This window comes from Myzus persicae, unplaced genomic scaffold (genome assembly GCF_001856785.1).
Source record: "Myzus persicae strain clone G006 unplaced genomic scaffold, MPER_G0061.0, whole genome shotgun sequence".
Classification (NCBI taxonomy): domain Eukaryota; kingdom Metazoa; phylum Arthropoda; class Insecta; order Hemiptera; family Aphididae; genus Myzus; species Myzus persicae.
In genome coordinates this window covers 513,286-525,328 of record NW_019101058.1, presented here as the reverse complement: position 1 = coordinate 525,328, position 12,043 = coordinate 513,286, and the positions used below count along the sequence as shown (strand labels likewise).

Genomic DNA, 12,043 nt, shown 5'->3' with positions numbered 1-12,043 from the left:
ACCATAAATTATTAAGCAAATGATTTTGTTGAAAATTTGAATGTATATAAATAACAATTTGAAAAAGTCGTTTCAAAGTTATTAAAATGTTTATACTAAAGAAAATTATCCTCAAAAACTGTATAAAAAAAAATATAAAACAGGTGTAATATTGAATAAAGTATTTATTTTACTAGGACATATCTTAGTCCCCATATCTTAAAAGCCTATTATTATATTATTATCTCCAGTACACAAAATAACTTAAAAGCTACTCATTCAAAATTAAACTTAAATACCTAATATTATATTATCATTTGTCAACAATATAAGTATTGACATAAAACGCTTCTTCAATAGTACCAAAAATCTAAGATTGGAGAATAACGTCATAAATTCTATTAGTCAGAATTCGAATAAATTCATTATCAAAGGAAAAAAAATGGGAGTTAGCACTGAGCATACTAGATGCATAAGGTACCTACTCTATATAATAACTATAATAGTCACTACTCACTAATATAGCGAATATCACTTTTTATGGCTACATGCATTGGTGTACTTAGGATTTTTCAATGAGGGGTGATGGGCCAAACAAAATAAATAAAAATATGATATATATATGTATCCCTTAACCATGCTAGCCTATACAAATAACTGACAATACCGGAAAATGATTCTTCAAAACTGTTTTCAAAAATACAATGATTTGTACTTTGCTTTTTATTATATGAAATAGTTATATTTATACCAAAGCAAGGTCAACAGAGGGGGCTGAAGCCCTCTAGTCCACCTGGATAAACCATTGGCTACACGAGTAATGAGTAATGACTGATGAGTCTATATGTAACAATGTCTAGTTAGATAAATAGATAAATAATCAGTTTCTATCATAATATTTATTTTTACTGATTATTTTGTCGAGGACATGATAAGAAGAAGACTGATTAATGATAGTCAAATATTAGGTTTTTGGAACAACAGTAAATTATCGTAATATTTTAATATATATAAGAAATTAATAAAGACATAGTAAGTATGTTCTATCTTCTATAATATTGTTTGTATTGCACTACATGTTTTCTGTAGTCCAATCTCATATTCTCGTATCTGTATCTGTGAGTGATTCTAACTAACTATAAAAAACACCAAGAATGGAAAAACATTCCCAACTGACCCAAATATAATACCTACTGGCTACTGTAAGAGCCGTGGTTGACAATGTTATGTATTATATATTATTGTATATTATATTATATTGATATACCCGCAATACTATTGTAAACAACCAAGTTCCCGTTTTCTATTCTTCGAGAGAATATTTCTGTTATAATAAGGGGAGCATTATTTTTTGCGCAAACCATAAACCTGCAGTTATACATACTATATTATACAGATACAAAAGACATCGGGAATTTTCCTGCAGGAGATTAAGTCAAAAATACCCTTTTAGAATACTTTTTAACAGCATAAACATATTATATTATATTATATTATTATTTTCAATATACGCCACCACAGACGTATAAAAACTGCATTCCTAACTCCTCAGCTGCTTCTAGTCGTGCGTGCGTGCGTGCATGTGCATCTATACCATATTGGTAGGTAGGTGTACCATACAACGTAAATATATAAGTAGACAGTCTGTTGTAGGCACTATAGGCATATACCTGAGACCAGACCCACCACGTACCACGTATAATACAAATCTAAAAACTGTTAACCCGCGGAGGAGGTCACGTTTGTGGTCTGCATTCCTTTCCACTTATCACACTGTATATAGTTGTATGCCTATATATTATACACCATGTACACGCTGCAGTGTCCCATTGCCACAGACAGGAGTACAGGACCGGTTCGTTTGATGTCGGTTTTACACTCTGGAATCATCACGTAGAGGTACTCGTAGCACTGGAATTTCGACTGGAATATGTATATATAATTATATGTAGATATAAACCCAGTCGTCTCGAATCTCGATGCCAGCATAAAATGTATATTAGTTATCTGCAGCGTGTTTATAGTACATACTACATGTTGTATAGTACGTAGCTTTAATAAAGGTACATAATAGTATAATAAATATTATTATATTCCACATTTCCACGTGTATTGGAATTGGAAACGTGCGATATTTGAAATTCAAAATAATTCCATTGTACCTTCAACTTGTATGAAGCTATTTGACATGACTCTTTTTCCATAACTCTTATCCATTATATTTAATACAATCACGAAATACTGTTTGAAAAATATTACAAACACTGTTAATTAGCAGCTGTGATAAATATGGGTATACTGTACAGGTAGTAATAATCAGATATTTTTGAAACTGTACACGAGCTTATAGATACTGTACTTATACACAAATACAATACCTACATGATATAACATTTATAAATAATATATAATGCCTATGTAGGTAACACGTTTATTATTAAATTGAACTAATTACACTTTAATGTATGATTACAAAATATATAATATACTGAGTACAAGACATCAATACGTCACCACATTAATTTTGTTTTACACATTTTCGAAATGGCTCAAAGAAATGCGTGCATAATTTACAGACAATGTGGCAATTGCTACATGTTTCACATTTTTAAGAGCAGTTGTTATTTTTTGAATTATTGAAGTCCTTAAATATATTTTTATAGTTATGTATTTCTATTTTGTCACATAATGGATATTGGTAGTTGAAAAATATTTTAAAATTATTAATTTAAATTATGTTTTGTAACTTACAAGTTATAACTTTCAAAATGATTTTTAATACTGATACATAGTACAATACGTATTTATTCTAAGTAATAACTGATAGTAGTTATGCGTTATAATTTTTAATATTAAACTGCATAATATATTTTATTAATATAATTTGATTAGGCAATAACTATCAGATCTAATTTTAACTGTCAGATCTAATTTAAACTATAAATACGAAAAAGTATATTGCCACGAGCAACTTTGCTGTACTTATAAATTATAATACACGTAAGTTTATAGTTAAATTTCAGATTTTTAATGACGCCCTTTTGGAATCGAAACTTCTAGGTAATTTAAAACTACGACCTAATATAGCTCGTGCTTGGTATTTATATTGTACAAACTATCTGAGGCCTCTAAAAACAATTGCCACAAAATGATTAATTGAAAATAATATTTGAATTGCTTCATAACGTTTGAACTTTGAAGCCCACAACAACAACACTCATTACTCATCAGTCATCATATTCTTATCGTAAGCTGGTGCTTAAAGAAATCGAATAATTTATTTTTTACAAAGAATGAGTAAATAATATATTGTGTATTTTTTTTAAGAAAATTACCACATGATATTTTTTATCAGTTTGTCGTATACGGTATACACTTTACACTATACTGTCTATACAGCACGTCAGTACATATATCAGTACACCATACATACGGTATATAGGCAGTAAATATTAAAATGGTTTTAAACTTTTAAATACCATTACATAAATTGAGTGTTTTAAACACAGTTAGTGAATAACAGACACTGATGCATTCCCCTCCTAAAACAGTCAAACGATCACTGGAATTACTATGTAACGCCTATGGCCTATACTCTGTAGGTATAGTTTAAGAATAATAAGTGGTACAACTTACAACCCACTCGAATGTTACTCAATGATATAGAAGACTACACGAATACTTACACGATGATTGAATATTTGAATGCTCTATAGCAATGTAGCATAATGCATAAAGCCATAAACACATGTTATAATAGGTATTACATGTTGTAATACGTATACATAGTATAATAATAAATTAGTATAATGTACATTATAAATGAAAACTGGCTGAAAAATAATAATTGGTCGAAATGTAAGAATCAGGAAAATATTTTTTATGCATTTTATTTGTTTGAAAATAATATATTATGTCAGTAAAATATTTACTTGGAAACTTACATCATTTGAAAAGTTTACATACTCAATTTTGAAAATTGAAACCGTTTGAGATTCATAAGTCCAAGTTTGATAATGGGCAAATTCTCTACATTATTAAAGGTAAATATATAAAATTGGAACTGCTGAATGCAAATTTGGTATGTTCGTAAGACGGTGACAACATAGTACACACGGGGGTGTGGTGTCTTAACCGCTGTACATAATAAGGTTTGTGACAATCGTCAATCACCGATCAATTTTTTGTTTAAATATAATTTTAAATGTATAAACTATATATGTATATATAGTCATGATATAATTATAGATATAAGTCAGGCGGTCGTAGATTGTTGCCTTTGATTGAAAACGACGATAATATTATAACAATAATAATAATTAATAATTTTAATTGTTGACATTAGATATTTAGATCATATTATATTATGATCCAAATTGTGTTGACTGTCGATATCATGAAAATCGAATAAGTGGTCAATGTCAATTGTGTTAGTGTATTTATAATTTATGTGTAAGGGAAAGTAAGGAAATTTGTAAGTTCCTTCCCCCCTCCATACCCACACATACATCCTGAGTGAGTGGACAGTAGAGATCCTGCAGAGGCTGATTCTTGGATTTGAGTGTTTGACTTGTTATTAGTTGTTTATGGAAAATAAATACAGTAATGTTCTTATCCCTGTTTGGACGTAGGTATTTAATTATAACCCATCTGCGCCCATATATAAAACTGAACGGTCGCCTTGGCGTACACATAATTATTAGTTAATAGTTTTTATGATTACTCACTGGCCTGTGTCCACTCTCCACTGTCAAAAAATATAATATTATAATATATTAATATCAGTATTCAGTTATTAAAATATTATACGCTATATATTTCCTGTACTCGGGTTTCAAAGTACACATATTCCGTCTCCTGATATAGGTATCATATGACATATACCTATTCATACAATAATAATAGACAATAGTACATACTATACATAGTATATTCTAAAAATATAGGTAACTTGTTTTACATTACGTATTGTCTTGCAATATTGTTGCACGTGTTAATGAATAATCCAATTATGCCTATAAATTATACACCTAATTACAATTTACAATTATCGTTTAAATTTTACTGTTGAAGTTGCACAGCTGCCACAGTATTATTGTATTAATTAATTAACACGAATTCACTATTTCAAAATTTTTCTTTTATACCTACCTATATAATATGATTATGTTTATTGAAAAATATTTCATAGTAAAGTTGCCTGTAAGAAGTTTAAAAATACACGGTACAAACAAAATATAAGTGTACTATGTAAACATGTAATTTTACAATCAACAGGTAACTGCAAGGTTTTTGTGGTTATATTTATTACTTTTACAAAATATATATAATAGGTATTAGGTAGCATATAACATATTACGGAACCTATACTGTATATAAATATATGTATATAATTATTGACTACTGGCGTTATATTTTTTTGACTTTCTAGTTTCTGAGAACCTTTATTACAAAATATATTCGGTCACTACAAACTGGCGAAGCGTCATATGTCATAAGAGGCAATGAGACAGTGTTAACCTTCAATCCTGATTTAAAACGGATACAGAATTATTGATAAAATATTTAATTTTAAATTAACAATTATGATATGAATATTTAATGTCATCGAAAATTCCTGATTTTATTTTAAGTTGTTAATTGAATATATTGAATATCCGATATGAAATTCGCTTACAACCAGATCAGGTACAACAACTCTATATAGACGGATGGTTTGTTGAGACACCGCGACGCGTGTCTCATTCCCATGCATGGTTTTGCAGTTGGTAGTGTGTCGGTATGGCGGGTGCGCCGTTCGCGGGGTTTCAGATTACAGAATAAGCATCGTAACGTTTGTATGAGACATGTCTCGCGCACATCGATAAACGATAGCCATTTTAGTTGTTTGTTGTCCGTCAACCCGCACCCGTTCGGGCGTCGACAGTCGTTTTCCGTACTATTGTAATATTTTGTTATAATATTTTTGCTATTCTGATAAATGATATTAATACATTGTACGTTGATAAAATGGAATCGTCGACCGATTTAATCAACGACATTATAACCAATGGTATTATGAGTTACTCTTACGAACATAAATTAGAGTTAAAAAATAAAAGACCTACGCCCCTTTTAAATTTGGATGTGTTGGACGGTAAAACAATTCGAAAGTTTCAGTTTTCGTGGTATTCAAAGTATGTTTGGCTTACCGGAAGTCAAACGAAAAATAAACTATTTTGTTATTTTTGTTTACTGTTTAGAGGGGACAAAAAATGGAGTAATGAAGGTATAACAGGAGTTAAAAACTTTGACCGTACAGCAAGTAAACATGCAATTTCTGAAAAACATTTGCTTTGTCAAGAACAATTTCAGTTGCTTGGACAAAATCAAATTGATCTCATTGCGTCAGAAGGAAAGCGTTTAGCGGCATTGAAATTTAATGAACAAGTTGGGAATAACCGTCGTATATTATCGCGTTTAATTCAAGTTGTATGCTATTTGGGAAAGCAAGAATTTCCCTTATGTGGACACGATGAAAGTGCGACGTCAATAAATAAAGGTAATTATTTAGAACTGTTGAATCTACTATCGCAGGAAGAACAATTGATTAAGGATTATTTATCGTCAAACTCAAGTTTTAAAGGAACATCTCGTGATATTCAAAATGATTTAATATTGTGTATCACAGAAGTTGTAAATATGCAAATTATGAACGAATTAAATAAAGCAAAATTTGTTTCTGTTCAAGTAGACGAAACTACAGACGTATCGTGTAAATCGCAAATTAGTATTATTTTTAGATACGTAATTGATAACAACATCGAAGAAAGATTTATTGGATTTTTTGACGTTTCAATAGATAAAACTGCTTTAGAACTTTCAAATATTTTGTTAGAACAAATACAAAAATGGAATATAGGCAATAAAATTATATGTCAAACCTATGATGGAGCTGCCGTTATGGCAGGAAAAGTAATAAGCGTACCAGGTCTTATTAAAAACACTTACCCTAATGCCATATTTATACATAGTTGTGCTCATCAACTGAATTTGGTTTTTCTACATGGATCGAAAACAATTAAAGCTGTTCGGTTATTCATAAGTGACCTAACAATGTTTCACACCTTTTTTAGTTCTTCACCAAAACGAAGCGAACTTCTGCGAGAAAAGTGGTTTAAGCAATCTGAAAAATGTGAAATTAGGTGGGAAAATCATTCTAGAGCAGCAGCTACAATCAGTGCTAATTTTACAGAATTAAAAAAAATAGCATTATGTGTTATGGAAGAGGAAGACTGGGATCCGATGTCTATTTGTTTGGCCAATGGATTGTTACACAAATTATCAAATTTTAAGTTTGTTTATTTATTATGCCTCTTCAACAAAATATCCATGTTTTCGGATCATGTATTTTTAACTCTCCAAACAAAATGTACAGAAGATGTACAAACTTGCATAAAAGAAATAATAAATATGTCTACGCAGTTAACGTTTATGAGAAATGAAGAAACAGTTGTAATGTGTAGTAAATCTGCAGTAGAATTGAATAGTGAACTTCAGTACTCAGACAAAGATGTTCAGAACTTAAAATATTTAACATACGAAATATTAGATTCAATTATAACACAAACTAATGTTCGATTTCAAGATTTTGACATTCTTCAATTTCTAGAAATAACAGATAATAAGGCATTCAAGGATTATAAAATTTGTTTTCCTGTTGAAAAGCTACTGCAACTTGAAAACATTTTCCCCGGTGTTTTTGATCAAGAAAGGCTAAAAAACGAATTAACAATTATTTTCAATAACCGTAGTAAATATCTTCCACCCAAGGAATTGTTGAATTATATTATTAAAGGTTTGTAAACATTTTTACAATTTCAATTATTAACAATTAACCATAAATTATAATATATTAAACCATAAGGGCATGCCCTTACACTAGTGAGGGGAGGGGAGGGATATGAATTACATTCTCGTTTAGTGCTCGATCAGACTACGTTTTGTCGGCGACCGATTAATAATCGACAATAGTGGACTGCAATATGTAAATAAATTTAGATATTATACGAAACATAACATTATCTAGACAAGATATTATTTTTATTAAAATAGCAACGATGACACATTTCGACGAAAGTGCCGATGCGATAACGGCAATTTCTTTTGTCAATTTAGTACATGTTTGACACTCGTCTTCAACTTTACGACTTAATTGGTATTCGCTTGGTTATGTCTTAATGTCTTATGTGTCAGTGCGCTGTAAAACTTTTTTAAAAATAAAGATAAATAATTCTAATCAATCATTATTAAACTTTGGTGTCAAAAAAATAAAAAAAGATTTATTAACTGCACCGGATAACATTAGAACTGTTAGTCTTTTCCTTAGTTTCTTCATCAGAGGGGGAAAAGGTTGTACATGAATATGTATAGTCTAAACCACCCCCACCCCTCAATAAAAATAAAAATATTTTTTTTGTGTCTGATTATACCCACAATTAATCAAATAATTATTCATTTTTCAGCTGATTTAAGAGAGGTGTACAAAGAATTGACCAAATTGTTACATTTGATATTATGCATTCCTGTCACAACTGTTTCAAGTGAAAAGAATAATAGTGCATTAAAACGAATAAAGACATTCTTAAGGAATACCATGACTCATGATCAGTTAACAAATTTGTGTACTTTGGCTATTGAGAAAAAAATGTTGGACGAATTAATCATTGACCCAACATTTATTGACATAGTCATAGATTTATTTTCAAATATTAAAAATAGAAATATTGATTTAAAATACAAAGTATTATAAGTTGTATTTTGTTGTGTCTTTATATTTTATAAGTTATTAACTATGTTTAAGTATCTTGTACATTTTATTGAAAATTATTTCATTGTTAACTATTCTACACCAAAAATTTGTTTTAAGTTTGGTTTTCGAAGAAAATGTAAAGCTTTTATTTGTAATGTATTTTGAGTACTGAGATTTATTACTGCTAATAGAATTAATTTTATGAGGGGAAGGTGATTTTTTTTTTATTTGTCTAACCATGTTTTGCCTCTGTGAATGATTTAATTCGAATGAATATGATTAATTTTATAATTGTAAACAATGTGAAACATGCTTTGAATGTTGACCACTATGCGACAAATATTGCAAGATAAATTTAATTTTAAATTAGATATTGATGGAAGTTGTTATTGTTATTATACTATAACATAATATACACCTAACGGGTAATATTTACTAATTATAAATTATAATTTTAATTTATATTGAAAAACGTACAGTATTTCTTTCTTCAGACTTATTTACTTATATGAATTAATTTACGAAGCGCAATTTTCTGTATTAATGGTGCAATATAATGTATTATTTTCAATAATATATTATATTCTATACTTCAAAATTTTAACCATTGCATATTATATTGGAAGGCTCAAAGTTTTGTTTTGCTCATCGATTCTAATATTATTTACATACACGAATTCTCGTAAACTCGTATTTGTATTTTTTAAATGTTATCGAATATAACATGCTTAAAAACACCTACATACTCTGCGAATTTGTACATACTTAATCGTTATTAACTGCAAAATATGCACAATATAACATTATATTTGCTTACTGCAGAACTCTCGCAAATATAGGGTATCCGGCGATCGGCAAAAAAACACTTAAAATATAGTAGAATCATCGTGACGATAGTAATATGCTTATAGGCTATAGTATACACACGACTACACCCATTTAAAAATGTGTCTGGACAAAGAAATAAAATATAATATAATTATTACTATAAAAATCCATGCGTTTAGTGTCACACGCCGTATACAGATCACGTTAAAGATTTACGATAATTTCATATGATAGCATGTATCCTAAGCAAATGGGGGGGGGGGCTAAGCATAGTCCTAATTTTTTTTTATGCTTATCAATAGTTTTATAGGGCTTTATCCACCCCCACCCAAAAAAAAGAAAAAATTGCAAGCTAAATTTTGTGCTTATGAACGCGTATATAGCAGATTTAGTCGGAACTGACACTCTCCCCAGTCCCCAATCACTACACACTCCAGGCGGGAGCGAGGGTGTATTATTTTACTGAATACAGTTGATAAAAAATATGAATAATACCCGTGTGATCGCCGATCGGCCGAGCAACCCTTTTGTGGTGCGCTGAGCGTATAGTATGAGGCGCACACGACTCCACGATACGTGTAGATTACGATTATAGAAGACACGTGATGCACACCGCTGATCGAACTTTACAATATTACTTTTCTATGGTATTCCATTATCTGTGTAAACTATAATGCAAAGTGCACCCACTCATTGGGTGGGTGCGTATATTATGGTGAACAATTGTTTTCTAATCCGAACCACCGGCCTACCGCATTATAGAAGTGTGATAGCGAATTTCTTGTGAAGGTAGGTAAAGACTCAAAGTAGAGGTACATATTTGTATTTCCATAGTGGGAACATTATAATTCCTTTAAGATTATCATCGTTTTTTCTTTACCTTCGTCCACTTATATAATCTTTAGGTGCCTATAGGCACATTATGATTTATAATATTGTGTTCATGCACATTTTACTATTCATTATAAACTTTACCTACAATCTACTATAAATAAATGTATATTTTAAATTGTCAGTAAGCATTGATAATCAATAAGAATGACAAATCAGTAGGTACACAACCCCATCATATAAATTGTTTTTGTTAACAGTGAATTTAATTTTGTGACGTTTGGCACAAACAATATACAATGTAGATATTCATAACCTGTTTTAAGATTAAAATATAAAAAAAAGCTCAACGAGTTCACTATATAATATTCTTATTTCTAAATTTAATAATATGTCAATTGGCTCCAATATTAATCATAACAGAGTTAAATTGATTATCCAGAACGTACAAAGAAGGAGACAACACATGCGGGTGTGACGTCCTTAACATGTTGTGTTAACCATAATATTTAGTTGTTTATTTCATACGGAGTAAACTCCATTTACAAAGAACAATTTACAGCAGCAAAACGTATGTTACTCATCAGCATATTAAATTAAAACAGCACAACAATTAATATATAAATAATAATAAAACATTTAAAAAAATATACATAAATAATTCACATATCCGTGTAATAATGTACAACATTAAACAGCCTATTTTTAAATAATATTCAAAATTCATAACCCTATGGATAGAACTTATTTTTTCTTCTTGAAACTTATATTAAGTTAGTACTTAATATGTACAGTATACACAGAACACCTAAATTAATTAATAATTACAATTTAATAAACAAACGACAATACTCTAAAATTATAATAAGAAGTAGAAATGTAGAATAAAGTAGTCATGAATGGATTATTTTACACGGATGCCCATGAAAACATTCTCATTATGAAATGTGCAGAGTGATGTTAATACCTATATAATTGTTTACATTTTAGAGGTTTTACATATAAATATATAATAACCCAAAGGCAAATTCCTTACTCATTTTATGTCTTATATATTATTTTCGGTACTTAATTTATAATAAATAAAGACATTTGGAATACTTGGGAATAATAAAAAAAAACCTATTTCAGCTAATGTATGTAATTTAAACCATATTATTGATCGATTAAAAGGACGACTGACAACAATAGTACCTAATTTACTTGAGTATGTAGTATAATATATATGATAACTGATAAGTATACCTAAGTTTCTTAAAAAACAATATAGCATATTATTATTTATTTCATGTACCTATCTGTTTAAAAATATTCAAATTAACTTCAGAAACATGCGTGAATAAAAAAAACTTTTAACTTCATATAATAAATGTTTAATAAAAACTTACCCAACGCTGCAAAGTTCGTTATAGTTGAATACTTGAATATACGCTGTATGGACTGCGCGGTACGCTGTCACAGTATCGGCTGTTTGTCTTTTCTAGGGAGTAACTGTATAATATAATATATTAGTGCATAGACGCATGTGCAGTAGTGCATATTTAATAAATTAGGTATCATTATTAGTAGGTACACACTTCACACTAAACAGATATCGTCCTCGGATGACGTCAA

General features: G+C 29.6%; 2 protein-coding genes across 3 annotated transcripts in view; one reads left to right on the top strand and one right to left on the bottom strand.

Annotated features, from left to right (window-relative positions):
• The window catches only part of LOC111027568 (baculoviral IAP repeat-containing protein 7-B-like), a 25,389-nt gene extending 13,346 nt beyond the window's left edge, over positions 1–12,043 (bottom strand). Inside the window, exon 1 of the mRNA XM_022305980.1 lies at positions 11,818–12,043. The gene's annotated coding sequence lies outside the window, so the exon portion shown is untranslated. The remainder of the gene's footprint in view (positions 1–11,817) is intronic.
• Positions 5,370–8,804, top strand: LOC111027567 (zinc finger MYM-type protein 1-like). 2 transcript variants are annotated; one of them, XM_022305977.1, is made up of 3 exons: positions 5,370–6,155; positions 6,222–7,816; positions 8,484–8,804. In XM_022305977.1, exons 1-3 carry the CDS (start codon positions 5,989–5,991, stop codon positions 8,768–8,770), a joined length of 2,049 nt encoding a protein of 682 aa, XP_022161669.1. In that variant the 5' UTR covers positions 5,370–5,988; the 3' UTR covers positions 8,771–8,804. The 2 variants fall into 2 exon arrangements, with proteins under 2 accessions (XP_022161669.1, XP_022161668.1); XM_022305976.1 differs by having other exon boundaries at positions 5,370–7,816.